General features: G+C 55.2%; 13 protein-coding genes across 13 annotated transcripts; 7 read left to right on the top strand and 6 right to left on the bottom strand.

Annotated features, from left to right (window-relative positions):
* The first annotated feature begins 413 nt into the window (after positions 1-413).
* On the top strand, positions 414-1,658 carry N656DRAFT_54139 (uncharacterized protein). Its single transcript, XM_064810003.1, has 2 exons — positions 414-457; positions 552-1,658. The coding sequence occupies exon 2, from the start codon at positions 634-636 to the stop codon at positions 1,570-1,572; it is 939 nt and encodes a 312-aa protein (XP_064675239.1). The 5' UTR covers positions 414-457; positions 552-633; the 3' UTR covers positions 1,573-1,658.
* Positions 1,659-1,747: 89 nt separating this feature from the next.
* Positions 1,748-3,248, bottom strand: N656DRAFT_54098 (uncharacterized protein). The gene is made up of 4 exons (XM_064810002.1): positions 2,887-3,248; positions 2,676-2,828; positions 2,536-2,607; positions 1,748-2,468 (listed from the first exon to the last, which is right to left on the bottom strand). Exons 1-4 carry the CDS (start codon positions 3,020-3,022, stop codon positions 1,924-1,926), a joined length of 906 nt encoding a protein of 301 aa, XP_064675238.1. The 5' UTR covers positions 3,023-3,248; the 3' UTR covers positions 1,748-1,923.
* Positions 3,249-4,096: 848 nt separating this feature from the next.
* N656DRAFT_53778 (uncharacterized protein) lies at positions 4,097-6,279 on the bottom strand. Its single transcript, XM_064809991.1, has 4 exons — positions 6,070-6,279; positions 5,991-6,014; positions 5,578-5,937; positions 4,097-5,524 (listed from the first exon to the last, which is right to left on the bottom strand). Exons 1-4 carry the CDS (start codon positions 6,087-6,089, stop codon positions 4,483-4,485), a joined length of 1,446 nt encoding a protein of 481 aa, XP_064675237.1. The 5' UTR covers positions 6,090-6,279; the 3' UTR covers positions 4,097-4,482.
* Positions 6,280-6,334: 55 nt separating this feature from the next.
* N656DRAFT_54068 (uncharacterized protein) lies at positions 6,335-7,229 on the top strand. Its single transcript, XM_064809999.1, has one exon. It carries the CDS (start codon positions 6,538-6,540, stop codon positions 7,015-7,017), a length of 480 nt encoding a protein of 159 aa, XP_064675236.1. The 5' UTR covers positions 6,335-6,537; the 3' UTR covers positions 7,018-7,229.
* An 843-nt stretch (positions 7,230-8,072) lies between these two features.
* N656DRAFT_773847 (glycoside hydrolase family 43 protein) lies at positions 8,073-9,288 on the top strand. The gene has a single exon (XM_064814143.1). The coding sequence runs from the start codon at positions 8,213-8,215 to the stop codon at positions 9,191-9,193; it is 981 nt and encodes a 326-aa protein (XP_064675235.1). The 5' UTR covers positions 8,073-8,212; the 3' UTR covers positions 9,194-9,288.
* A 67-nt stretch (positions 9,289-9,355) lies between these two features.
* Positions 9,356-12,877, bottom strand: N656DRAFT_841294 (uncharacterized protein; the record flags this gene model as incomplete). The annotated part of the gene is made up of 1 exon (XM_064818984.1): positions 9,356-12,877. The coding sequence occupies one exon, from the start codon at positions 12,875-12,877 to the stop codon at positions 9,356-9,358; it is 3,522 nt and encodes a 1,173-aa protein (XP_064675234.1).
* A 1,027-nt stretch (positions 12,878-13,904) lies between these two features.
* On the top strand, positions 13,905-14,514 carry N656DRAFT_794109 (acyl-CoA N-acyltransferase; the record flags this gene model as incomplete). The annotated part of the gene is made up of 2 exons (XM_064817236.1): positions 13,905-14,194; positions 14,268-14,514. 2 exons carry the CDS (start codon positions 13,905-13,907, stop codon positions 14,512-14,514), a joined length of 537 nt encoding a protein of 178 aa, XP_064675233.1.
* A 1,125-nt stretch (positions 14,515-15,639) lies between these two features.
* N656DRAFT_794108 (uncharacterized protein) lies at positions 15,640-15,899 on the top strand (the record flags this gene model as incomplete). The annotated part of the gene is made up of 2 exons (XM_064817235.1): positions 15,640-15,698; positions 15,755-15,899. The coding sequence occupies 2 exons, from the start codon at positions 15,640-15,642 to the stop codon at positions 15,897-15,899; spliced, it is 204 nt and encodes a 67-aa protein (XP_064675232.1).
* Positions 15,900-16,059: 160 nt separating this feature from the next.
* Positions 16,060-17,866, top strand: N656DRAFT_786362 (alpha/beta-hydrolase; the record flags this gene model as incomplete). Its single annotated transcript, XM_064816515.1, has 6 exons — positions 16,060-16,140; positions 16,251-16,325; positions 16,582-17,054; positions 17,134-17,427; positions 17,501-17,633; positions 17,699-17,866. 6 exons carry the CDS (start codon positions 16,060-16,062, stop codon positions 17,864-17,866), a joined length of 1,224 nt encoding a protein of 407 aa, XP_064675231.1.
* A 474-nt stretch (positions 17,867-18,340) lies between these two features.
* On the bottom strand, positions 18,341-20,129 carry N656DRAFT_773842 (NAD(P)-binding protein). Its single transcript, XM_064814142.1, has 4 exons — positions 19,502-20,129; positions 19,208-19,420; positions 18,812-19,147; positions 18,341-18,741 (listed from the first exon to the last, which is right to left on the bottom strand). The coding sequence occupies exons 1-4, from the start codon at positions 19,637-19,639 to the stop codon at positions 18,631-18,633; spliced, it is 798 nt and encodes a 265-aa protein (XP_064675230.1). The 5' UTR covers positions 19,640-20,129; the 3' UTR covers positions 18,341-18,630.
* A 211-nt stretch (positions 20,130-20,340) lies between these two features.
* Positions 20,341-21,638, top strand: N656DRAFT_698871 (GroES-like protein; the record flags this gene model as incomplete). Its single annotated transcript, XM_064810744.1, has 4 exons — positions 20,341-20,397; positions 20,450-20,820; positions 20,873-21,287; positions 21,342-21,638. The coding sequence occupies 4 exons, from the start codon at positions 20,341-20,343 to the stop codon at positions 21,636-21,638; spliced, it is 1,140 nt and encodes a 379-aa protein (XP_064675229.1).
* Positions 21,639-21,824: 186 nt separating this feature from the next.
* Positions 21,825-23,114, bottom strand: N656DRAFT_786345 (Aldo/keto reductase; the record flags this gene model as incomplete). Its single annotated transcript, XM_064816513.1, has 6 exons — positions 21,825-22,021; positions 22,088-22,334; positions 22,409-22,542; positions 22,603-22,630; positions 22,715-22,980; positions 23,057-23,114. 6 exons carry the CDS (start codon positions 23,112-23,114, stop codon positions 21,825-21,827), a joined length of 930 nt encoding a protein of 309 aa, XP_064675228.1.
* A 633-nt stretch (positions 23,115-23,747) lies between these two features.
* Positions 23,748-25,648, bottom strand: N656DRAFT_53314 (t-SNARE). Its single transcript, XM_064809978.1, has 7 exons — positions 25,298-25,648; positions 25,195-25,244; positions 24,976-25,143; positions 24,619-24,911; positions 24,484-24,549; positions 24,322-24,427; positions 23,748-24,261 (listed from the first exon to the last, which is right to left on the bottom strand). The coding sequence occupies exons 1-7, from the start codon at positions 25,521-25,523 to the stop codon at positions 24,223-24,225; spliced, it is 948 nt and encodes a 315-aa protein (XP_064675227.1). The 5' UTR covers positions 25,524-25,648; the 3' UTR covers positions 23,748-24,222.
* Between the last annotated feature and the right edge of the window lie 394 nt (positions 25,649-26,042).

Below are 26,042 nucleotides of genomic sequence, written 5' to 3'. Positions count from 1 at the left end.
ATGCATCTCCACAGCCATAAGGAATATATCAACGTAGAAAAATAAAGCATCTAGCAATATTTAGAATGTGCCATTTCATATGTCTGTTTATCTGTACAAAAAGTGGCTGTTTTGCTGTTGAGATTTGGATTTTGGGGTTGAGCCCTGTCTTCAAGTCAGGCGCTAGCGAACAAACCAGGGGGGGATTGTATGTAAGGTACCTACACTGTATAAATTGTCTATTAATGTAGTACAGATCACAACACAGCGGCGGATCCAGTACCACGTGAGTACTTATAAGTACCTATTCATGCAGTCCCTAGCGAAGCCCGCAGTTCCACTCCCGCTAACGTTAGATCCCGCACTCCACGGCAGTGCGCTTCCCCAGCTCCAGAGTGTCGGGTCCCTATGACAGCATTTCACAACAGCATGTAGGAAGGAGAGACCTCAGTTATTAAATGAATTTTCGCCACTCAAGGTCAATATAACATTCAGTTTCATTACACTTCAAGCCTACTAACCGATCTCCTCCGTTATCCCAACACTGATATATTCACCCAGATATCCAACAGACCACAAAATCCGTGACATCTCCTACCCTTACTGAATCTCATCTCAAGTGAATATCATCCATCACATTCGACTCACCTCATAATGGCACGCTCCTCTCCGCCACTCACAAGCCCAATCGCGACCTCCAACGCAGCATCCGCATCAAACCCAGACCCAGACTCACACAAAGACAACGACAGAGAAACAGAAGAAGACCTCTACAGCAGACCGCGACCCCGCCCTCCACGCTCGCCAGGCCACGCGGCGCGGGTCCGCGCGCAGAACCGGCGCAGGGCGTACCTGGACCGCAACCCGGGCTATTACTATTCCTCCACTGTCACCACCACCACCACCACCACCACCACCACAGCCTCCGGCTCATCATCTTCAGAGACGGGAGGTATGCAAAAGTACAAGTACAAGCACGAGCACGAGCTGGCCGATCCGCTGCTGTACGACGTGCTGGTACGGCGCTTCCAGACCCCCGCCGAGCGCGAGGCCGAGGCCCGTGCCAAGGGGTATGCCGCTGTGCTGGAGGGGTCGTTGCGCAGGAGGGAGGAGAGGGAGGAGCGCGCAAGGATTGCTGGGGTGGATCTTGATGGTGATGATGAGGATGAGGAGGGGGATGGGGATGGTAATGGGGAGGGAGGGGTAAAAGCTTCTGCTTCTGCAGCTCCTACTAGCACTACGAGTAATGGTGCACTCGAAGCGGGGATCAACAACACCGCCTCCTTCAGCAGCCTCTCGGCGGAGCTGCTTCCGCCGCCCAAGACGAGGGAGGAGGGGCGGCTGCGGTGGGAGGAGTTTCTGCGCGACCGGTTTGTCAGGGGGGAGGATGACGAGTTTGACTATTCGAGGGTGGACGAGAACGATGAGTATGATGTGCTAGAGCGACGAGACGAGGAGGAGGCGTGGTTTGATGAAGAAGATCCCGGGTGGGCTACCGATGATAGCAGTGGTGCTGGTAGTGAGCATCAAGGGGCGGCGAAGGCAAGGACCGACAAAATGCTCCAGGGGGAGACGGGGATACAGGATTTCTGATGGCCCAAGTCCTGTTGAGTGGACTGAACCCCGACTTGGTTGGTTGCTGAATAGGTATTGTATTCTACTTTCCCTCTCAGACGCCTATCTGAAGATGCTCGTTCCGAAACATGGATGTTCCAGCAAAATTCTGTATGTTCCCGCTCTCTCTCCTGCTCCAAGATTTCAGCTGACAAGACTAAAAGCCAGCGATGTAGGCGTTGCCCAGCCTTGAGGTCGGTCGATCAACAGAACAAAACCATGCCGTCCTTCGGGGCGTGCTTTGCTGGTTCCCACCTCTTGAACCTCCTACATATCGTGCAGACTGCAGAGAGACGTTCAAATACATAAAAGTGTAAGTGCCTTGGAGCATCATAACACACTCTCCCTATAATACTCCTCCAACAGCGGCAGATGCGCAGGGTGCACCCGACCAATCTTCATGATGGGCAGCCCATCCTCGACGGTGTAAATCCTCCCGCAGTCCAGCCTCGCAAAGGGCGAAATATACTGCTCCTCGTCCTCAATGATCACGGCAATGGGCTTGCGCGTGATCCTCTCCTCGTCGTCGGGCTGGGCGGGCTTGATGGCGGCCGAGTACAGGACCACATAGTCCATGGGCCGGCCGCGCGAGGTGGCTGCCGACCCCTTACCGCCAAACGTAGTAATGCTGAAGCAGAGGGTGTGGTGGAGCCGCCTGCGGACCACGACGAACCAGCGGTATTTTGAGACGGCGTTTCCGCTGCTGGGCTCGGGACACTTGTTCGACCACTGCTCGAAATCAGGAGACTGAGACTGCTGCTGCCGGTTGGGCATGTCGCTGCTCGGGGTCACTGGCACGCGTGGCTCGAACCATACCGCTTTGAAGATGCGGCCGACGCAGAAGAAGCGCTTCGGCCGGGCCACGACTTGGAATCCTGGGTGGCAGTGGTTAGCATGGGAGGTTTGAAGGGGGAAGCAAACATAAGAACGGCCCATCCATACCTTCACCACCCCCTGGAGATCCAGGGCCAGCCCCTGGTTTTTGATAATCCGTATAATACTGTTTCACGCCGTCTTTAGGCACGCATAACCCGGTTAGCCTTTGGATTGCAAATGCATTCCAGACATGCGCTGATACATACCCTCTCCGATTCGGACGTAGTCGCGGGTGCCAGGGTCCCACTCCCACTTGGCCCCATACTCCTGGGAGGGCTCGGGTTGGCGGTGCTCCTGGGTCACAGGGGGTGAAGCCGTTTGGGTGTCGACCTTGATATCGATGGATGTGGGAGAAGCAGCTGTCTCCCGGACGGTTTGAGCTTCCTGGAGTCTGCTTGGTGTTGGTGAGGTCCCTACCGGCGGCACATGTCAGTCTATGACCTCTTGACCAGCTGTTTTCACTGCCTGGTGACATACCCGGATATTGGATATGTAGAGGTTCACCAGGTGAACCGTGACGACCTGGCACCAGTAGTCCCTCAATGGCAGTCATTGTCACGGAGACGTGGTTGAACGTAGGCGGCGTCAAAGCTGACGTATCGCCCGTCTGGCTCTGGATGGGGGCGGTGAGCCCTATATAAGTCCGGACCACAGCACAGACGTGGCTCTCTCGGTCGTGGTAATTCACAAGGAATCCGAAGGCGTCAAACTGAAGATAACTGTGGCATGCAGACGCCCTGGCGTCTCGGATGGCCCGAGGGCGCAGTGCTGGCTTCCACGCGGGGCTCGCTGGCAGGGAGGTTTTCAAGGTGCGTCTGATGTGATTGTGATAGATTATGTATGGGGATGAAGTGCTGTTATGCCAGACCCGAATTCCATGCTTCTCCAGTCTCGACAACCATCTCCAGAACAGTCCCGTCTGGGTGGTGTGAATGGAGCATGGCAAACCTGAATGATGGCATATGACTGACTGAGTTAATAAAGTAAGAGAGAGAAATATCTCAAATGCTAGTAGCTACCTTGCCTACGATGATTCTTCATTCAGCGGTAGCGTGGCTGTGCAGCCTCGTTCCCGCCATTTCCGCTGCCCAACATCTAAGGCACACCACACATACTTACAAAGTGCACCGAAGCCCGAGCGGTCAAGGCCATGGTCCTGTACAACCCCTCCGGCCCTTATCCGGTCTTGCTTCGGAGAGTGTTGATGTCTTGGCTGTATCAAACACCTCATTGGTTCGGTGACAAAATCAGCTCAAAAAAGGCGGCTTTGGATGGCGACGGGTAGGCACACCTGGGTTTTGGATGTTTTAGTCGAATAAATTCCAAATTCCGCTTAAGGAATTACTGTCAATGGGAAAATCCAAACCACACAAATTCCATCTGCTGCGATAGTCATGCTGTCTGTAGCGGTGTATGTATTTTCGTAGTGACAGCTAGAAAGTCTGTCAAGCAAAGTCAGGACAAACTGGCTGTCTGTCTCGGCACTTCTGCAGAAATGGGCTTGGATAGCGCTGCCCAATCTCAGCTTGTGAGCCACCGGCGCTTGTTATGCATGATTAGCCCCCGGGCGTTATTATGACTTGCCTCCCAGCCCGAAATTCCATTTAGAACCCATGGGAATGCCCTCATCCGATCCAGCGTATACACTAATGAGCTTCTTCTCTCGGGTCCGGCTCGGTGTCGTAGCCGTATGCTTCAATTAAAGCGCCTCGAGTTCCATATTCCGGTTTTAGTTGAGGCTCACTGCGGTTGGCGAGGCTGAGATTGAGCCATGTTCTACTGTATAGTTGACGAGCCCGCCCTTCTCCATGACCGAGAGCATATCCACCAAGATCATATACCATAATAGCAGTAAGAAACAGAGTCATCGCATACCGAGACGTGGGTATAGACATCATTACCCGCCACAGCCTTACTCCTCAGCCCTGATATATCCAGATTAGGCAATAACACAAGCAGGGAAGAAACAAAGAAAGGGGGAAGGTGGATATGTGGCCTCTTCGACACGGCCATTTAGTGACCCCTGAAGCCAGGCGACATCTGACCTCCCGCAACCTCTTGCGGCTCGCGGTCGGCGCTCATTTCGGGTACGGGTATATGGGCAGACTGCGAGGGGTAAAAGCCCTGCTGTTGGGGCTGCTGCTGATACTGTTGATAGCCATATCCTCCTTCTCCCGGTGGCGGTGAATAATGCTGCCCATGAGGATCCATCTGCTGTTGCGGAGCGGCATAGTACTGATGCTGCTGCTGCGGCTGCTGTTGTGGCTGCTGTTGTTGCGGAGCGGCATAGTACTGCTGGTACTGGTGCTGCTGGTGCTGGTGCTGCTGCGGCTGCTGGTAGCCATACTGCGAGTACGGATGCTGGCCCTCGTCGGCCTCGGCGATCGGAGCCGGGTAGGCTTGCCCATTACCTCCCCCCACGGCAGAGTAGCCCGCTTGTTGGACGTTGTGCCCGAGGCCCTGGCCGCTTTGAGAGCTCAGCTCGCTTGCGCCGCCGCCAGAAGTGCCCGTGTGCTGGGGGGCCAAGGGGGATGTTGTGCCCATGGTTGATGGCATGGACGATACCCCACTTGTGCGATCAGACGACGTTGGCATGTTGTGTGCTACCATGCCCGGTTGCTGGTAAACACCAGGGTAGTACTGGCCGCTTGGATACTGTCCGTTGGGTACGGCGGCTTGCTGCATCGCTGGCGGTTGCGGGAAGGCCGTCTGCTGCTGGGGAAGCTGGCCCGGGGGAACTGTCTGTTGGGCCTGCACAAGCTTTTTGTGCTTGCGGCGGTATCGCCACAAGCCGATGGCGAGGCCGATAATGATAATTGCAGCAATGCCAGCTCCGGCACCGATGCCTGCCTTGGCGGCGGTAGAAAGTCCGCCGCTTCCTTGGTCGTTCAGAGGGTAGCGCATTGACCAGACGATATTCACGACAGCTGATGTGGGTTTGCCTGTCTTGGTATCATCTTTTGCGACTGTCAAAGTGGGCACATCGATATCAGTGGTCACGGAGCTGTAGCAAGGTGTTTGTCCGCCGACAGCGCTCGTAAAGGGCCAGAATCCGCTGCTCAATGTCAGCACCCGGCAACTTGAATGGCGTGGTGGGAGGTTACATACTTCGGGCAGCACCCGCCAGAAATGGAGTAGTAGTCATCAGCACAGCGGTCCGCTTTGGCTAGGTCCAGGTTGGTGGGCATAGGGAAATCGAAGCCAAGTACGTTGTTATCAGCGGCACCGGGCGAACCAGTACTAGCTTGTGCACTCGCGGTGCTTGTAGCCACGGGCCAGGGACAGCATTCTGGCCTGTCATTGATACACCCCATGAATCCGGCAAAGTACATGGTGTTTCCGGCGTCGACACGGGTGAACTCCGTTTGGGCACAATTGCCTGCAAGCAAGGAGCCTGACCCCTTGTAGCTCGGCTCGCCATCATAACTCGGTCGCGAGAGCTCACCAACTGTCACCGCAGTGACGGGCCTAGATGCGGTCAATCATAGCCGTAGATTCGAAATCGGGTTCTGGTAGCCTACTCAAAATCCAGTGACACACTCGTTCTGCGCCGCGATGTCAGTTTCTGTCCGGAGCAAGCACAACAAGGGTTCAACTCACGGTGGCTGGATTTGCGCCATTATGCTAGGTGGAATGCTTCCACAGAACTCAGTGTAGTATGACCTCTGATAGTCACCCCAGTCTGGCCACTGCCGTCAGCAGCAGTCCGGCTTCCCTTGGCAGCGGGTATGGGTCATGCCTGTGATGCCGTAGTAGCTGGCACAACTCCCGGTAGCGACAGCGCTGAAGTAGCAGTCAAGATAGGAGATGCCGTAGGAGCAGAGGCAAGCTGTTGCTTGTGCGTCATAGTCGGCCCCTCCACCGACACTGAATGAGCAGCTCTCAATGATGGTGGTGCACTGTAGGCCATTGTTGATGCCTTGGGTCTAGAAACGACTGCCCGTCAGAATGGCGGCGCTTGCTAACCCCAAAGTCCACTGAGACTTTAACGTACGAGACAAGCATCATTGACGTTGAGACTTCCAAAATCTGTCTGTCGCGGGTGAAGGTTGATGTAGGCGCTGGCCAATGCTGGCGCTGGCGTCGGCGACGGAGGAGCGGATGCTGGTGTTAGCAACATGGCGGCGGCTTGAGGAAGCAAGCTCGTCGATGTCGCTTGGCAAGGGAGACGACGAGATTAACTTATCAAGAAGAGAGAGGGGAAGGCAAGCAATGGCAACCCGCCAGCCTTGTGAGTATCAACACTACACACACAGGCCATGTCCTGGACTCCTTGGCGCGCCGCCACGCGGTTACAACGCCCGATTTCATCTTTGTGTCCTAGCCTGGTACCATCGCGTAGTCTCGAACCCTTTGATACCCGCTTTGATACTGCAGCGACAAGGGTCAGGACGCCCAATGACTTTCTTGGCCAAGCGAGTTTATTGCACATGGTGGCGCTGTGATCGAGAGCTGATAGGCGTGCCATATCTGGGGCTGAGGCGTGCACCCACCAGCAGGCGGGGATGCGGCAGGGTTTGGCGAGTCGGGTCATCTTCATCCCCGTGAATATGAAGTCGGCGGGTGCCGCCCCTTCGTTTAGGCCCCGCTCCAACGGAACCACGGTGTTTAGTTATAACTTTAAGTTGAGAACCGGAATCAAGGAGATATTGAGATGTCCCGAAACGCCATGTCTTCGCTTAGAAGCACCATCAGGAAGTCAGTAACTGAGGCCATTTTCGCCATAAGTTTATTTTCCCTCAGAAAACAAGCAGCTGGCGCGCCGTGCCCCCTTTTCGATTGCGCCCTGACGCTATGTGCTCATGCAGGTGGTTGTTCAGCTCAATGTATGACCAGTATGCGTAGTGTAACCTTGAAGGGAGATGAGATTCGGAAAGCTTAATAAGTCGAGCGTGAACGGAAGTTGGAGTTGCAAATGCGTCAACCCAGCCTGTCTCGAGCTTGTGTTGCCTAGTATGGGATTTTACCGTAATGCAAAACCACGTATTGTACAGTACCGCAGCCCCACCCCCGCTACGGCGCAAATTTCCTGAGCCAGAGCCCCTCCGTAATTCTGTACAGATTCTTTACATGTGGAACACTTCCCTCCACTTCGCAACATCCAACTTGCACTCTAATAATCCCCCCACACTAGCAGTTGGAAAGGAAATCCTTCCACAGCGGTTCTCAGATCCCAAGCCAAGGTGGAAATGGGACGATCAATGTTACGGGTACTCCGTAGCTTAGGAAGCGCCATTCAACATGGAAGCCCAAATGTGTCAAGAGCAGCCCAAACACCACTGCAGACAATTCTCGTCACTCACCGGCCCCTCAACCCGAAACCTCTCAGGATCACAGACATGACAACGGCACAGGCTCCGCTGAGCCGCCAAGTCCCATAGTCGGGATGCTGGCCGGACGGTTAAATGGGGATAAATAGGAAGTGGACTGGGCCCGCCCTCCTTTCCGACATCCACGCGCCCGGCTCGGCCCAGCACAACGGGGCAGTTGGGGAAGGGAAAAGATGCCACGAGCATCCAAGCGACAGACTATGATATCGGGGTCCTCTTCTAGGTATATATCTGAGGTAGTTCCTCTGCTGCCGTCGCATTCTCGTTGACCTTCGCAGACTTCATCCATATTTCATCGCCGTTGAACCAGCTCGTGCTTTCCCCGCATTTGCTCCTCCATCTTAACCCCGCATACTCGTCGACTCCCCACCCCACCATATTACCCCAACTCCAACAAAAAGGTCACCACCACCATGGCCCCTCTCATCACGCACCTCTACACAGCCGACCCCTCTGCCCACGTCTTCGAGGGCAAGATCTACATCTACCCGTCGCACGACCGCGAGACGGACATCCAGTTCAACGACAATGGCGACCAGTACGACATGGCCGACTACCACGTCTTCAGTACCGAGTCGCTGGACCCGCCCGCGCCCGTAGTCGACCACGGCGTCGTGCTCAAGACCGAAGACATTCCCTGGGTGTCCAAGCAGCTGTGGGCCCCCGACGCCGCCCACAAGAACGGCAAGTACTACCTGTACTTCCCCGCCCGCGACAAGCAGGGCATCTTCCGCATCGGTGTGGCCGTCGGCGACCGGCCCGAGGGTCCCTTTACCCCTGACCCGGAGCCCATTAAGGGCAGCTACAGCATCGATCCCGCGACCTTTGTCGACGACGACGGCGAGGCCTACATGTACTTTGGCGGCCTGTGGGGTGGGCAGCTGCAGTGCTACCAGAAAGGCAACGACGTGTTCGACGCCGCGTGGCAGGGCCCCCAGGAGCCCAAGGGCGACGGGGCGTGCGCTCTGGGGCCTCGGGTGGCGCGGCTGACGGACGACATGCGCCAGTTCGCTGAGGAGGTGCGGGAGATTGTGATCCTGGCGCCCGAGACGGGCAAGCCGCTTGCGGCCGACGACCACGACCGGCGCTTCTTCGAGGCCGCCTGGATGCACAAGCGCAACGGCACCTACTACTTTAGCTACTCGACCGGCGACACGCACTACCTGTGCTACGCGACTGGTTCGAGCCCCTACGGGCCCTTCACCTACGGCGGCCGCATCCTCGAGCCCGTGCTGGGCTGGACAACGCACCACTCGATCGTCGAGTTCCAGGGCCGCTGGTGGCTGTTCCACCACGACTGCGAGCTGAGCAAGGGCGTCGACCATCTGCGGTCCGTCAAGGTCAAGGAGATCTTTTACGATGCCGAGGGCAAGATCGTATCAGAAAAGCCTTGATAGTAAAAAGGCAAATGTAATATCCTAGCTTCTCCAATGTAAACAAGCCAAAAAATGAGGTATCCTGTTCTGATATAATACTCCCTTGACATGCCCAATATCCGTCTCAATATGCATCACAACATGTAGAAAATCGCCCGCCCCCTATCCCTCTATAAAACATCACGACCCGCCCATGACCCCAACCATCAGCCGGTCCAACGCGGCCTCGTATTTCCCAGGGCTATGATCCGTCAACATGCTCACGCCAAACCTCACCTCCGCAAACCGCCTCTCCACATTCCTCACATACTTGAGAACAATCCTAGTAGCTGGCCTCCCAAAGTGATGGTCTCCCCCCGCCGCCGATACAAAAGCATCCCGCCTCAGAACCCCCTGGCTCTCAACCAGAAAAACCTCTCCAGGAGGGACAAGCTTCTCGTTCAGCATGCTCGACCTGAGCACTTTAAGAGCCGCATACGCCCAGTAATCACTCTCGCTCCCTTTTTCTCCCCTCGCTGCCGGCGGCGGCTTCGCAAACGGGTATGCGTCGGTGCCCCTCCACGCGCCTTCAATGCCCCCGCGCAGGGCGCCCCAGACACGCTGGCGCAGATCGGTCTTGGCGGCCGAATTGTCCGTCTTGAGGGCGAGCGCGACAGCCTGGAAGTCATGCAGCACGCCCAGGGAGAGGTAGGGCACGAGGTCGTTGCCGTAGACGACGGTCGTGACGAGCCCCCGCGTGGACGCGCTCAGCGAGGGGCACATTGTTGACGGCGGCCCGTAGGCGTACACGTGGATTGGTCTGCCTGGCGGCAGGCATACGTGCGGTGGTGGTGGCGCGGGGCCAGTGGAGGAATTTGTTGCGGGGAGGAGTCTGGCATGGGGATCCGAGGATGACGTGACGAAGAACGAGGCGGGAGTTCCTGGAAGAGGGGCCGGGTCGGAGAGCATAACGCCTAGAAGAGAGGTAACCGCTCCGCCGAGGGAATGGCCTGTTAAGATTAGGCCATAATCGGGAAATTCCTCCAGGGCGGTCTTGAGAATGTAGAGGACCCTGCCGTCGCCGCCGTACAGGAGACGCTTCGCCGAAGCGTGGACGCCCTTATGGACTTTGTACGACCTCCCTCTCCAGACTAATTCGTCATATTCGCATGTCATGTCCGTCAGAACGTCCTCGAAGCCGAGGGTGCCGCGGCACGTGAGCACGACCGCCTTGGACTCGTGATCCAGAGAGACGTAATGCACGAGTGGCACGCCGGTGTTGGTCGAACCGCTGCCGTCTGAACCGCCCTGGGGATCTATGAAAGACGACAAGAGTATGCTGCTGGGGTCTGACCTTGTGTGATGGGCGAATGACCGCAGCTCATGATGTGTGTCGTCCGAAAGACCAGGGATCGGCATCTCAGTAGCAATCCCGAGTACTTTGAGAAACTTGGACCCATACGAGGCCGAGGCAAACCGCATGTAGCGTGTAATGTTGCGCAATAGGTGGTATCTAGGAAACATGCCATCTACCACTCCTGCCTGCCTGAGCGTTCCCAGAGCCTCGCCGCCAGAAAATGCACTCCCGCCACCAGGGTGGTATGGGACCAGAGATGTCTCCGACGCGTTCGCCTTCAGCGTATAAATGCTGGGGGTGTACCCTTTGGAGTTCAGCCGGCGGTGGGTTCTCTCCGGAGCGTAGTGCTGAATGGGAAGATGAGTCTCCGAGGTGACTTTCTTCATGACTGGACCGCTCATTGCAGCCTCGCCGAATACCGAGACGTGTCGATGTTCGCCGGAAGATGTAAGCGAATATGTCTCAGTCAAAGAGACCGTCGATTCGCGGCGACTCTCATGTACCGAGAAGAAACTCGCGGTGGAAGGAGTCCGTCTGAGCGGTCTTCGAACCACATCAGACGTTCCCTGAACCGGGGAAGGCGGGCCACTTTTTGCTATCAATGATGGCTGCTGGATGCTGACAAAAGGACTGTGCAGTCCGTCCTGAGTTGCTGTGCTGGCCCTGCCTGTTGGCGGGCTAGCCGCTGAACGCTTGATTCCTTTCTTGCTGATGGCCATGTCCAGGATAGAATCGTCCTTGTGGAATATGGACATTGGCTTCTTTAGAACCCCTCGAAACCCGCTTTTCTTTTCCGAGAGCTTATAACCGGCATCAGTCTCGTTTTTGCTTCTAGATGGTAGCGAATTACTGCCCAGCTGCGTGTCGGGTGATGGAATCGATCGAATCCTAGGTGCTGTCGAAGAATTGGCCAGAACTGAACGGGAGCGTTTCTGGTTGGCGAGGTTATTACAAGCAGGCTGATGGGCAACTGGGCCGTCTGACGCCGGAGTGAGCGGCATCAGGGGAGCAGAAGCCCCCATGGCAGACCGGCTGGGCTGGAAGGGATGCAATTCTTCATGATCCATGGAATGTCGAGGTGAGTTAGCAATCAGATCCTCGCGTTCACTGCCGCTTCCGGTACCTGGGCTTTCCAAGAACTCGGTCTCCGCCTTGATGGGGCTGACGTCGCCGTCGACCCTTTGAAATGAAGCCTTTGTTTCCTGACGGCGATTACGCCGGAAAACAAGACGGGAGCGCGGAGCAGTGCTGCTGTGGTTATCCTCCGGCCTTGCCTGCACTTGACGTCCTGGCTGACGATCCACCCAGCTCTCCTCAATCAACTCAAGTCCAGGTGGCGGCTCAACTTTGACATGGGGTGCGTCGCCGGTTATCTCGACAGTGATTATCTCCGACGTGGATACTTCCCTAGTTATTGATACCTGAGCATTGTCTGGCAAGGACCTCATGATTTCCCGCTGGAGTTGCAATGTTGGTGCATCAACCCCGTCTTGGCTATCGTTTTGTACTTCGACACTCGGTATTGCAGGAGCGATCGCTTCCGCAGATCTGTATTGAAGCGCTTGAGTTCTCTCTGGTTGGCGTGTCGCGTTATAACCGTCGTTGTGAATATCGACACGCACGCCATCTGAGAGGACAACCACATCCCATACCGTCTCCTCAACGCGTAAAGCACGAATGTCGTCTTCTAGCAATGAGTGGCACGACCTCTGGAGGTATGCCATGCTGCACAACCCGATTACCAAATCAAGGACACCGACTGTCTCTCCTTGGACACCCGTAGCCGGGTTCTCGAATTCTCGGCGAATCATGGCGACAATGCTTGCCATGGCGCGGGAGGAGTCGGTCGACCCAAAGAACTGATCCAGCATCGAGAGAACCACCTGGGACATGTCGGAAAACACGGACAGCGTTGTACTTGTCAAATTAAAGCCGGTCGCAGTCCAGAACACGATATGCCCCATAGCACGGTGTAGCGTCGACACAGCCGTCTCGAGGATGGTTTCTGCGTCTTGCCTCGCAATGTCCGAGTCAGCACGGGACACGGCATCTCTGCCGGCCCTGCTCAGGATGCCCTCTAGTACTGTACGACCCAACTCAAAGCTTGACAATGTCGTGAATTTGGCGGCGTCTAACCCATAACAACCTATCGCGCTGCCCATGCGAATGGCGAGACCAGTCGATCGTGTCGCGAAGCTGATGGCTCTAGCTACTGGCGAGGGAAGCAGCGTGTCGTTGTCGTTCGAGACTGGTCCAGTCATGTCCTCTAGTTCGGTTCTAGCATCGTGTCCGGGAATGACTGCGAGTTCTGAGCCTTCGGCACCCGAGGCGGTATCGGACGCGCCAGCGCCTGTCGTCGATACCATGTCGTAAGAACTGCGCCGGTTGTTGATCTGGGCCTCGGAATGTCATCCTGGAGCCATGAGCGGAACAGGCGACCTTGGTGAATGATAGGTTTGTCATTGAAAATAACGAGCCATCCAAAATGTAATAGAAGTGGCGGTAACCATCGAAGTAGCAGGGTTGGCTGGCTTCCAAGTTTCCATGATGCATGCGCAAAGTCCATTCATGCGTTCCCCTGTCTTTGAGTCGTCACTATTTTTCTGGGTCGTCCCTGGCATGTGATGGAAAAAGGTCATCTGTCTTCTTGCTGTGGGGCAAGCTCCCCGCCATGTGCGGACCAGACCTTCCAGCTCCGCATAACCAGTACAAAAATATCCCTTTTCCCCGATTCAAGATTCTTTATTGATCTGGTGCTCTCTTTATTACCGTAACGTTAGACTCAAAATGAGGACAAAGCATGAGGGCGTTTTGGTCAGATCTAATCCCCAAGGCTGGCTTGGGCGGTTGCCGGGGTAACCACCTAAGCTGGACCTTCCCAAAATGCTGCGATTCAACGTTATCGCCAGCCCCTACCTTACAGAGAACCTGTCACTGTCGATGGTCGGGACGTCAAAACCTTTTCTGCTGCTACATGTGTAGTCGCTTTATTAGCCTATAATACCTACAGCGCAGTGCATACAGGTCGTGTCGGTTGGTGCCCGCTTTAATTAGTGCACCACGTCAGCGGCCAAACAGGGCTGACCTTCCATCGGATTTCCCCTGAGCGGGCGCGGGGGTTTAGATCCGTGTGGAGACCAGACGCTCAGCCCCGCCTTCGGACTGAACACCTTACAGATCTCTAGCTCAATCCGAACACACTCGTATTCCATTTGTTGATGGTGGATCATCTCAGCTGGCGCGTTACCTACATCCAGAGGCTTCTTGGACAATTGCTATATACAACAATTGAAGGATCTCTCGGTATCCGACCTCCTTCGTTGGCGCGATAGATTCAATTGATCGAGCACCCAGTACAACACCGCCAGCCATCTCCGACGAACCGTCCCTTCAATGGCTGAAGAGGGCCTTTTCCCCGCCAATCTCCTCTCTCCAGAGGTGCAATCGGTACTACCCGAGGGCTACAAGCTACGGGCGCTCCGGCGCAGCGACTTCGATACGGGCTTCCTCGACTGCCTGCGTGTGCTGACGACGGTGGGCGAGATTGGGAAAGAACAGTTCGAGGAGCGCTACGAGTGGCTGGCAAAGCAGGGCGACAGCTACTTCATTCTCGTCATTGAGGATACCAATGCTAGCCCGCCTAGGGTTGTCGGCACTGGCGCACTGCTTGTTGAGCGCAAATTGTAAGAAGCCTCCTCCACCCCCCGACCGTTTCACAGGAGTGCTTCAGTCTCTGACCCCCGGATCAACCTTCAGCATCCACAATCTCGGGTCAGTTGGCCACATCGAAGACATCGCTGTTGCCAAGGATCAGCAGGGCAAGAAGCTGGGACTGCGCATCATAGAGGCGCTCGACTATATCGCTTCGCAGACCGGTTGCTACAAAACGATCCTTGACTGCAGCGAACACAACGAAGGCTTTTATGTCAAGTGCGGTTTCAGGAGAGTAGGCCTAGAGATGGCGCACTACCACGAAGGCCCCAAGAGTAACAACACCCAATAGCTTTGTTTTGGGTGCTCGGTATCTGCAGACCACGGGACTGACTGCCTTTGACCGGTTCGTCGCCTGCTGCAGAAAATGAAAGGGCCAACCTCTGAGAGACGCCCTCCATCACACTGGCGGCCTACATGGAGTACCGACGGCGCTCTCTGCAGGCCGACCAATAGCTTCATACACACACATACCGGCAATTGGGACCGATGCTACCATACATACCCCAGGCGGGGTTTTCGCTTGGCAACCTAGCCTTCACATGCGGACAGCGAGCTTTTCTGCGCGTTACCGGCAGGTGCCTTTGAGAGACGTCATTGGCATATATATCATGATTGGCAAAGATAGACTTAGACCAGCGCGATTTTCACCTTCATAATGATCACTTAGTTACCTGATGGCATGCGGCGCGCCTATACACCCTTCGGGACGCCGTCGGCAATGTCGTCGCAGCTAGGGTCGCTTTCTGGGCCTGTTGTGGCACCATGCTGACATGCTTAGCATGTGATTTCTCCGAGTAACTACAAGGCTTCCGTGGCTGCTAATGGTTGGCCGACAGGTGATATTTGTCGGCGAGTTTCCTGCACACCCCATCGGAGCTCCTCCGACAGTGCTTTAATTCCCGCAGGTAGCGGGGAATGGCAAGGCGCCTGAAGGTCAAGCATCAGTGATGAGTGAGCCCACGACAGAGCTGGTGTTGGCCCGGCCACCCTCATCCTCACCACCTCCATCACACCATGTCGACCATTCCTCCTCACCTGACCCGATGTTACTTGGTGCTGACATACCTATAAAGCTCTGGCTTCGGCCTCTTCCTAGTTCAGCGCCAGGCCCTAGCCTCGCTGTTAGCTTCGCATTCTCTCCTCATTGCTCCCAAGATATAAGTGCTAAATACCCTTACCCCTCGCCCATACCAGCTGCCTAACGTTACCGGTCCCCTCAGCTTAAGCTGCCGTGTGTACATACGGACTACGGATATCCCCAACTCTTAGTATCCGATAAGACGGGCGCCCAAATCACATTCTGGCCAATTGATCTGAGCCATCCTAATACTAGGCTCCATATTATTAGCATCCAAGGTCAAAGCAAAAGGGTTCCTATTTATTAAGCCTGGCCTCGCTCCCCTCCTTGGCCGAAATGGACGGAGCTCTAAACGCTACTGTTGCCCGGGTCCGCATTGCCCTGGTTCAATCCGAGTATGTTGTCCTCAGCGATGCCTACAGTAGTTCACTGAAGCTAACCATTGACACAGAGCCGTTGCGAGACTTGGAGTTGAACCTCCCTCCTCCCGGCCATCCCTTCATCGACGCAGGCGAAGCACCGTCACGGCTGTGTACGCCGGTACCAAGGACGGGGTGCCCCTTTTCGCCAAGCAAAGAGTCGTACGGGTCGTATAGGGCTCTGCCAACTGCATTGTGACTTTGGTTATTTGTTCATCAGTCTCCAGTCGTTGAGGACTGCTTGAGCCAACTCTTTTGAATCATGTCTCCGCACAGCACTCAGGGAGCAGCCGCTGGTGGTGAGGATGGCAAGGGTAAAAGCCCCAGGCATTGGATTATGGGCACGGAGGCTTTCGAGGCGCGCATGCCTCACCACAACGGCATCAAGGCGCTGTGGGAGACCAAGTGGAAGTTCCCAGTAAGTAGCCGTTACCGACGCCATGGTCCCCGGAAAGGGGGGATTAGCTATATCTGTCAGTTGATGGCAAGCGTTGCAATGAATATTGATTATGTGACATTCATGTCTAGTGCACCAAATCTGTCTATCCCTTCCACGACGGCGCGTATGAGGATTTTGAGCCTATTTTCCAGCATCTGATCAACGTAAATATCCCTCTCTTCTGCTTCCCCTTTCTTACCCCGCCTCCCCTTCCCGCCGGCAAGCACGGTGGTACTGTCAGACGGTACAGCGCCATCGACACCGAGCCGTTGTCAAGCTCGCCTCGCATCCCCAGGCACCAGACAGCAGCAACATCCGAGATCCCTCCATAACCAGCAGCTCCCACTACATCCGCCAGCTCCTATCCACCTACATGGGTACCAAGGGTACCAAGCTAGACCGCAAACTAACAAATAACAGAACAACATCAACGACGGCACCTCCCCAGAGTACACGACCGCCTTCCTGCCGACCGCAGAGCGGCTCACAGCCGAAGCCGACGCGCTGCTCGCCGCAGGCGACACGGAAAAGGCGAGCGCGGTGTACCTGCGCGCCTGCGCCGTCTACCGCATCGCCCGCTTCCCCTACATCACGTCCTACCCGGCTGTCAACGACCCCGCGAAATGGCGCGCCTGGAAGGCCCAGAAGGAGACCTACCTCCGTGCGGCGCATACCTGGGCCTGTCCTGTCCAAGAAGTCGAGGTTCCGCATGTTTATGCAAGTGGTGGGGATCGACTCGAGATTCCTGTTTATGTCAGGGTCCCGGCAGGCACTGGAAGTGGCAGTGGTGGGGGTCACGGTAAGAAGTGTCCGGTGGTGATCCTCATGACGGGGTTGGACGGGTACAGGCCGGATAATACCGTCCGGTGTGAGGAGTTTTTGAAGAGAGGCTGGTAAGTGTTGACCAGATCATATTAAGTATTGTCAGTGGAAACTGGCCGGCTGACTAGGGGGGTTTCCCCGATGACTTAGGGGCTCGGTCGTGGTTGAGATCCCCGGCACGGCCGACTGTCCGGCCGACAGCGCCGATCCCGAGTCCCCCGACCGGCTCTGGAGCAGCCTGCTCGAGTGGATGTCCCAGGACGGCCGGTTCGACATGAAGCGTGTCATGGTCTGGGGCCTGAGCAGCGGCGGCTACTACGCCATCCGCATCGCCCACACGCACAAGGACCAGCTCATCGGGAGTGTCGCGCAGGGCGCCGGGTGCCACTACTTTTACGACCCGGAGTGGTTGGAACAGGCGGATGGGCACGAGTACCCATTCCAGTGAGCATGGCCCCCGTTACTTACATTTAGGATTGGATGATAAGGTCGAGCACTGCTAACGGAAGGTTAAAAGGTTGACCCCTGCCATGGCCATGAAGCATGGGTTTGCGTCGGTGGAGGAGTACAAGGCCGGAGTGCAAAAGAAGTTCTCGCTTCTCGAGACGGGCATCATCCACAAACCGTCTACTCGGCTGCTGCTAATCAATGTACGTTCCGTCTAGCATCTTCTTTGCGACTGTGGTGTGTGTGGTGTGCTAACTGAAGAATCCAGGGCACGCTTGACGGCCTCATGCCGATTGAGGACTCAATGATGCTCTTCGAGTACGGCACCCCGAAGGAGGCACGCTTCTTCACGGGCGCACTGCACATGGGATATCCTATGGCTAATGCGTCTGTGTACCCGTGGATGGAGCAGGTCATGGCTTCGGTGAAGGACTGAATTCAAAGAGTGTAGGTACTACTAGTAGTAGCCAAGCCATATTGCGAATTCAATAGCTGGTACCTCTCAGTCTTTGTCTAGCATGTTCCTGATATGCCGTGGGTCAATCAAGGTGCCTGCGTACTAACCTATGATGTAGGCGAATCTGGATACAGCTGACTGTGTCTGATGAGACATGGACTGGACGCTTGTAATAGTCCAATAGAGGCTTCTACTTCTTCTAGTCTATTCTAAATTTCAGTAGCTAACAAGCAAGTTATTGGCAATGCCGTTCACCGTGACATCCAAGGTTTCTTACATCCAGCTAGCTGCCAGTATCTAGGTTGACAACTCGGAACTTGGCAGCTCGTCGTGAGATAGGTGATATGGTACTACTAGTATCAATTTCAGGGGCAAGAAGATGAGTAGGTACATATGATACCTAGTACCCAAAACCTAAGGGAGTTCTTAGCTGGAAGCCTAGGAATTCCCTGGCAGCCAAGTTTAAGACAGACAACTAGCATGAGGTGTTTAGACAACTTGAAGTTCTCATAGCTGCGTCTCGTTTATGTCTATATTCGAAAGGTGACAGACAGTACTCTGATTTGATTCCAAGCTACCGCTCGGATTGAATGTTTATCATGGTCTTAAAGTGCTTTCTTTACCTTTATACGCCGGAACAGCTGCTGGAACAACCTAGCCCTGGCACTGCGGTTGAGATAGACAACACACCCGGCATTCCTCCAGATAAACCAGCACTCCTAAGTCAAGGACGGCAATTCCGCCTACCGCCCCATCCAGCCACCATCAACAACCAGTACGTGGCCGCTTACATAGGCGCTAGCCTTGCTGGCGAGATAGACAGCAGTGCCTTTGAAATCATCGGGACTCCCCCACTAGTAAACAGAAGTGTCAGCAACAAATACCCTACGGCCGGACAATGATTAGCGGGTCATGAAAACTTACCCTTCCAGCTGGTATTCTCGCACTGATGCTAGCCAACCGATCCGGGTCATTCAGCAATGCCGTGTTCATCTCCGTCTCTATGTAGCCGGGCGCGATAGCATTGACGGTAATGCCGCAGGCCGTCCACTCGTTGGCGAAGCTCTTTGTGAGCTGGCCGACGGCGCCCTTGGATGCGGCATAGGCGGGCACTGTCAGCCCGCCCTGGAAGGTGAGCAGCGACGCAAAGTTGATGATGGAGCCTCTGCGGCCGGTCACGGGGGATGGCTCTAGTTCCAGCATGTGAGCACCGACGTCGCGGCAGAGGGTGAAGACGGTGTTGAGGTTCACTTGGATGACCTGATCATGACAGATTTAGCACGATGCTGGTCTAACAAGGGATGTCCTTCGGCGGCTTACTTCGTTGAAGTCGGAGTCGGGAAACTTCTCACAGGGATGTCGCCGCTGAATGCCTGCGCAGTTGACCAGGATGCGGATCTGATGGCCATCAGCCAGAATCCGTGGTACGAGCTTGGCTACATCTTCGGCCGAACTGAGGTCTGCGGTGTAGATTCTGGCTTCTCGACCCAAATGACGAATGGCGTTGAGTGTATCAGTGGACGTCTTATCTCTCTAGGTTGCTCAATGAACATCGGGGGTCTTGTGTGAGCCGGGAGGAACATGTCAAACGAGCAAGATACTATGTGACTTTACCTGGACTAGCAGGATGTCGGCTCCGGCTTCGGCGAGGGCGATGGCGACCGCCTTCCCAATACCTCGAGTCCCGCCAGTGACGAGTGCCGTGTGGCCCTCGAGCGAAAACATGTTGGCAATACTGCTGCTAACAGCCATATTTTGATCTGGGCAGTATTCGGTAGTATTTGCGTTGCTATGGCAGAGTTGACTAACGTGACTTCTGCTGCGTGGTGTTATCCATTGTAATTTGTAAGTGAGCCAAGTGCAAGGAACCTCCCGCTCCCCGCCCTCCATCAATATTTCCGCCTTCTGCAGGTCATAGGTAAATGTTTATTTGACGAAAGACATATGGTATCCACTGTATCAGCGACTAGTAACTTCGATCCCACATTGTTCAACGTTTGGAACGTCGTCGGGGAAGCCACAACCGATCCGCAGACACAGCGGGGGTTCTGTTGGACTTCCCCGCCCATTTTGCACCACATACGGGGTACTCAACGGAGTACCATCACTCAATGACGACCATTCCCTCAAAATGACTCGTAAAACAGCTCCAGCTCTCTGGTCTTGTGACCAGTACTCGAGAGGCATGGCTGCCCTTCAGGTTATGGAGATCCGCACTGCAGCTTCCCCTGACCGAGGAAGTCAGGGTCTATCCGGGCCCTAGCAGGTTGGTGATCGGACCCAGTTCTGTTTCCACATTTCCTACCGACATCCGGTCCCTCCTCGGTGCAGTGCGAAGCGACTGCACTTATCCCACGATTCCAACTACGCCGTTCCTACCTTCGTTTCCCTTCTCTTGCATAGTTCATTCTCTCTTCTTTTAACTTTCCCTCGAGTCTAAGAATCTAAGATAGATGGCCGCTACCAGGACAAAAGCCTCCGTTCTTCATGGGGCTCGAGATCTGAGATTGGTAAGCGACGCACCGTCCATGTTATATGACCTAAGCTCATGCTTTCACTCAGGAGGAGCGAGATCTGCCGGCTTTAGGCCCCGAAGATGTCCAAGTGGCCATCAAGACAACGGGGCTCTGCGGCTCCGACCTGCACTACTTCAACCACTACCGCAACGGGGACATTTTGGTGCGGGAGCCCCTGACTCTGGGCCATGAATCAGCCGGCGTCATCACGGCGGTGGGGTCTGCCGTCAGCACCTTGCAAGTTGGCGACCACGTAGCGCTTGAGGTCGGCCAGCCCTGCGAGCAGTGCGAGCTGTGCTTGGGTGGCAGGTACAACATCTGCAGGCAGATGAAGTTCCGGAGCTCGGCAAAGGCGTTTCCTCATGCGCAGGGCACCCTTCAAGAGCGTATCATCCATCCGTCAAACTGGTGTCACAAGTATGTCTGGCCCACAACAATGCCAAGCCGTTTGCTGACGCCGACTTCCCAGGCTCCCATCGAGCGTCTCGCTGGAGCTTGGCGCCCTCGTGGAGCCTTTATCCGTTGCTCTGCACGCCTCGGACAGGGCTCGTCTTTCGTCTGGGTCTACGGTCCTGGTCTTTGGTGCGGGGACTGTCGGTCTTCTTTGTGCCGCCATCAGCAAAGCAGTCACCCAATCCAAGGTGGTCATTGCCGACATCCAGGAAGAGCGTGTGAGGTTCGCCGTCGAGAATGGCTTTGCCGATGCCGCTGTCGTTGTGCCCATGAAGCGGCCCGAAACGGTTGAGGCGAAGCTGGAGTTTGCAAAGGAGGTGGCCGAGCTTGTCAAATCAACCGAGTATGGTGACAGCCACGAGCGTGTGGGTGAGGTTGACGCCACGTACGAGTGTACAGGCGTCGAGGCTTGTCTGCAAGCTTCTATCTTCGTGAGTGCCTCATTCGGGATGGTCAGAGCTCGTTTACTGACAGCCGATTACAAGGCTACTGCACCCGGAGGTAGAATAATGATCATCGGCATGGGGAATCCCGTCCAGACGCTTCCCATATCCGCGGCCGCCCTCCGCGAAGTGGACCTGGTTGGTGTCTTCCGTTATGCCAACACCTACCCCCGGGTCATTGAGCTGCTGGCCAGTCAGAACCCCAGGCTCCCGGATTTCGGGAAGCTTATTACGCAGCGGTTCAGCGGGATGGAGAGCATCCCATCAGCCTTTGATATGGCTGCGAGGGTGCGAGACAACGAGGGAAACTTGGTGCTTAAAGTCATGGTTAACATGTGAGGTCTCGGACTTCCATCTTTTGATATATTGTCAACCGGCATCCCTTCAGTCGATATGCCAACAAAATTACCAGGTAATTAGATCTCAGGAGAGCGCATGTAAGCATTCTACCTAGAAATCTTCTATTCCATGCCCTCTATCTGACTCTACTGCGCCTTCCAACCCAGCCTAGCCAAGCAAGGACAGCTAAGACTTATCCGGGAACCCAAAGTCAATTCCAAACGGCGGGTATACAAACCGCTGCAGTTTGCCTTCACTCGTGAGCTTGTCGGAGTAATCCTTCAGCAACTTGACGTCCTCCTCATCAAGATCAATCACATTCATGTTCTCCTTAATCCGCTCGGGCGTGACCGACTTAGCGAGGACGGTGCTGCCTCGGGGGACTAGTCATGGCATCAGCATCTCTCCTCATCTGAACAAGCTCAAAACAACAAGGAGGTGTAACATACAATGATAACTCAACAAAACAGTAGCAGGCTTGACGCCGTGCTTCTCGGCGATCTTGACGACGGGCTCGGCGCTGAAGAGCGGGCCGCCCGTGCTGCCTAGCGGGCTGTAGGCCATGATGTGGATGCCCTTTTCCTTGCAAAGGTCGACAATCTCTTGCTGCGGGAGCGCCGGGTGGTTCTCGATCTGGTTGACGGCGGGAACGACGGTGGCGTGGGGGAGGAGTTGTTCCAGGTAGCGCTTGCTGTACTGTTTACCAGACGAAGAGAGGTTAGATGCGGCTCCATCGACGAGGGTTGGGGGGGGGGGGGGGGGAGACAAACGTTGGAAACGCCAATGGCCCTGGTTTTGCCCGTCTTGAGCAGCTGCTCCATTTGCTTCCAAGTGTCGACGTGGTTGTGGCTGCGGATGATGTCACGCTCGCCATTGGGGAGTTTGGGGAAGCGGTCGTCGTTCCCTGAGGGGAGGATATTTGAGTTAGTCCGGTCCAAATCCTCGGAAAACGAGAGCGTCTTACCTTCAGGATTCATCAACAACGGCCAGTGCTACATGGTTCAACCACCCCCTTTATGTCAGCTCTTCCCACTCCTCAACGACCAAACCCCCAACTCCTGCAATACGCAACGTACCACCAGAAACAAGTCGACATAGTCCAACCCCAGACTCTTCAGGCTCTTGTCCAGCCCCAGCTCGACCCGAGTATTGTACGTTGTCCAGACCTTGCTCACGACGAAAATGTCCTCGCGCTTGACGCCCGCGGCAAAGGCCTCGGCCAGGCCCTGGCCAACCTCTTCCTCATTAGCGTAGCAGTACGCGCAGTCAATCAGCTTGTAGCCCGACTTGAGCGCGAACGCGACCGCTTCCCGGACCTTGCCCGGCTCGGATTGCCATGTGCCTTGGTGTAGCCGTGGTTAGTCAGATTGAATGGGACCTGGAGCTAGAGAGAGAGAGAGAAAGATCCTTCTTCTTACCCAGCCCGAGAGCGGGAATATCCTGCCCCGTGTTGAGCTTGTACGTTTTGTTAGCCATGACGATAGGGCGAGAGGAGAAGGTCCTGGTGGTGATTCGAGGAGGAGTAATGGGCAAGATGGAAGACCGGAATCGCAGCAACGAGCGTCTAAGTGGTGGTTTACTACGTGTGAACAACAGCTTGAACAGAAGGAGTGTCTGGTAATGTATTGTACGTGAGCGAGCTCAACAGGAAGAGCCAAGGCTACCTCGGTGTCAGTTTTCTTTCGCGGCCGGAGAAACTCCACTGGAAGAGGAGAGAGATAGGATCGGTGGAAGCTCTGGCGTGGGGAGTCGGGGCAGATCTGGGCCCAATGCCTGCCGTTTCGAAGTGGATGGCATGTCAAAACCGGCTAAATAGTGTATCTACCTAATGTAGGTGGCATCACCGATGGCAATGTGGACGGTGGAGCGGGAAGCTCAAGCCGCGGCAACGTGATTCCCATCGCCAACCGGTTTGATCAAGTAGCCATCATCTAGCCTACCGCTCCGTTTCGTGAGTATAAGACAGACGTATCTCCTTCTATCCTTACCGCAGTCACCTGAAGTCATGACACTGCCAAACATCGCAGCATCATTAATCGCCATAGCGGAGCGCATACGAGTAAGGGACCCGAGGACGTCGCGGGGTGTTAGCCCCTCCTCCATCTGAGCCCCGCGATTGTGGGCTTCCCCGGTTCAGGAGTAGTCCAGGAGTGCTGGTTCAATGGTTGCTGTCTCTACGAAGTACCCCTGCATGTCTTGAGACATGCAATAGGTGGAAAATTTGCTTCGGCTTCGAGAATCGCCAAGGCCGATTAGATCCAACAGTCCAAGGTACAGAGGTACAAAGTATGTACTGTACACTGTTTAAGATTCCTGGAGATTGTTGAGATCTGTGCAACACATCTCTTGGAGTCTTGACAGAACTGAAACTCCACAGCAAAGGGAAAGTGAGAATTAAACAGCCCGCTGACCTTCAACAGCAATACCTGAACGCCTTCGTCTAGCTGGCTCGATGCGATGCGCTGTTCGATGCCCTATTACTAGTGTATACCGACCCATGCGGTTGTCTAACATGAGGCCGTCGCAAAGTGATAAGGAGCAAAAAGGGTGATACAAAGAAGAGAATACTGCGACAAAGGATTATCTACCCGGCGATCAACACCCAGAGCAGGAAGAATACCATCTGATTCCACAGCGTCAGCGGGGCTCAGCCGATAGAGCAATATATAGGGGGAGCGCTTACCAGAACGCCAAACATTTTGGCTATGAGCCACCTGTTCCCGGAAACGCGAGACCAGTAGCGAAGAAGCTCTTTTTGGGCGCCTTCGACATTGTCCACGACATCCTCTCTGTTAACAAGTCAGCGGAAGCGCCATGGGAACAGAGCCTGACCATGCGTACGTACGTATTTGCGTCGATTCGCTGGATCATCTCGGTCTGTTCGCTGACCATGGCGGCGAGTTGTCCAAAACTGTGCGGTGCTGGTTAGTCCGCGCAGCCCATGCAAGACCATCCCCAGATTGACTGTGTCATGGCTTACATTGACCCGAGTTCGTTGATGGTGGACTCGATTGCCCCAATCGCCTGCTCTCGTTGCTGGATGTACGTGTTCTGGCCCTCCTCCATCATCTGCAGCTGCAACTGTTGGTTTCCCATTGGATTGAGCGAGATAAGATCGGCCCCTGGCGAAGGAGTCCCCCTATTCGGAGTGCTGTAGAGCGGCGACGCAGACTGCGGTAAGGATGCGTGGGCGTGCTGTCCCACGTTCGAAACGAAAGCCTCAGTTCGTGACCTAGAGGCCTGGATATTCTTTGTCCTGATCTCAAGGACATCCTGCAGGCGCGTGAGCATTCAAGCATTGGGACGGTAAACGCGCCGGCGCAAGAGCGAAGCCCACCTTGAAGTTGGCGCTGACATCCCCAAGCTTTCCTTGTAAAAGCAGCAGTATGTTCTTGTTGTTTTCTCCTTCTTGATCCGGCTTAGGATGTAGCCGCTTCGACAGTGCTTGGAGATTTCGAATTTCTTCGTTCAAACGGGACAAGTCTTGTTTAATAATGAATGTCAACTGCCTACTGTTAGTCTAGTTCTTCGAGTTTTACCAGACGCCCAAACATACTTCATTGACCTCCACCGGGTTGTCGTCAAAGAGTGATCGCTTTTTGGCCACTGCGAACTATCAGGAACTAGAACCGTCGGTCGGTGCCAGGGGCGATGCCTACACTGCGCCAGTTTCTCGAGTTTCCCCATTGTAGCCGAGATGCCCCTCCCAATCTCGGCCGCGTTTCGCGCAAACTCTGATCGCCGTGGTTGTCCATTGGCACTGGCAGCACTCTTTTGCGCGTCGTTTAGGAGTCGTTGCGAGCCGGGCTTTGCCGCCTGCTTCCGTTTCGCTGCAGTGACGATGTGTCGGAATTCCGCTGTGCGGTCGTTGATTGCCACAGCCATGGCGACGGCTGGGTTGGGACTTCAATGCGCAAAGGTTGGGTTGTGTCCGAAGCCTGCCAGGAAAGTGAAAACTGCGATGCGATTCAACAGGGAAGCACTTGAGCGTGGCGAAGTCGAGTTGAGGAAGACGATGGTGCCGCGGAGGATTAGTTGAAGCGCGTGATCTGGGCGTATCAAAAGGACCGACGAAGGGAAGATGCGGCAGCAAGAGGTGAGGCTGAACAAAGGTCGCCGTTGACGGATAGGGCGGCTCAATATGTTTGGTATGTCAGGCTTACGGCGCTTCCGGCTGATGGAAACGTGGTGTTGTTTCCAATATGTAACGCTCGGACCGCGCTGAGGTGGATCCTTGCATCCAGTCAGAAAGCGGGAGCGCCGCGAGCCTTGGCTGTCAGGGGCTGTAACTTACCGGTGACGTATTACTCAATGGCGTGGTATCATACATACAAGGACTTTGTAAAATAATCCGTACTCCCTACAGCCTCGAAGTCAACGGACGACTGCTCCGGAGAGTACGAT

Source organism: Canariomyces notabilis (assembly GCF_033297395.1).
Source record: "Canariomyces notabilis strain CBS 508.74 unplaced genomic scaffold N656scaffold_1, whole genome shotgun sequence".
In the NCBI taxonomy this organism is placed as follows: Eukaryota; Fungi; Ascomycota; class Sordariomycetes; order Sordariales; family Chaetomiaceae; genus Canariomyces; species Canariomyces notabilis.
This window is presented reverse-complemented; position numbering and strand designations above follow the sequence as displayed.

Bases quoted from the DNA above. Each gene is read 5' to 3' on its own strand.
- N656DRAFT_54139 (XM_064810003.1), top strand. From the start codon at position 634: ATGGCACGCTCCTCTCCGCCACTCACAAGCCCAATCGCGACCTCCAAC.
- N656DRAFT_54098 (XM_064810002.1), bottom strand. From the start codon at position 3,022: ATGACTGCCATTGAGGGACTACTGGTGCCAGGTCGTCACGGTTCACCT. The intron at 2,829-2,886 runs GTAGGGACCTCA...TCCGGGAGACAG, and splicing joins TAGACTGACATGTGCCGCCG to CTGCTTCTCCCACATCCATC. The intron at 2,469-2,535 runs GTATGGATGGGC...ACTGCCACCCAG, and splicing joins ATCTCCAGGGGGTGGTGAAG to GATTCCAAGTCGTGGCCCGG.
- N656DRAFT_53778 (XM_064809991.1), bottom strand. From the start codon at position 6,089: ATGGCGCAAATCCAGCCACC. The intron at 6,015-6,069 runs GTGAGTTGAACC...ATCGCGGCGCAG, and splicing joins ATGGCGCAAATCCAGCCACC to AACGAGTGTGTCACTGGATT. The intron at 5,938-5,990 runs GTAGGCTACCAG...GACCGCATCTAG, and splicing joins AGTGTGTCACTGGATTTTGA to GCCCGTCACTGCGGTGACAG.
- N656DRAFT_54068 (XM_064809999.1), top strand. From the start codon at position 6,538: ATGCTGGCGCTGGCGTCGGCGACGGAGGAGCGGATGCTGGTGTTAGCA.
- N656DRAFT_773847 (XM_064814143.1), top strand. From the start codon at position 8,213: ATGGCCCCTCTCATCACGCACCTCTACACAGCCGACCCCTCTGCCCAC.
- N656DRAFT_773842 (XM_064814142.1), bottom strand. From the start codon at position 19,639: ATGGCTGTTAGCAGCAGTATTGCCAACATGTTTTCGCTCGAGGGCCAC. The intron at 19,421-19,501 runs GTAAAGTCACAT...TGAGCAACCTAG, and splicing joins CCGACATCCTGCTAGTCCAG to AGAGATAAGACGTCCACTGA. The intron at 18,742-18,811 runs GTAAGTTTTCAT...TCTGTTTACTAG, and splicing joins CGAGAATACCAGCTGGAAGG to TGGGGGAGTCCCGATGATTT.
- N656DRAFT_53314 (XM_064809978.1), bottom strand. From the start codon at position 25,523: ATGGCTGTGGCAATCAACGACCGCACAGCGGAATTCCGACACATCGTC. The intron at 24,912-24,975 runs GTGGGCTTCGCT...ACGCGCCTGCAG, and splicing joins ATGTCAGCGCCAACTTCAAG to GATGTCCTTGAGATCAGGAC. The intron at 24,428-24,483 runs GTACGTACGCAT...ACTTGTTAACAG, and splicing joins CAGCGAATCGACGCAAATAC to AGAGGATGTCGTGGACAATG.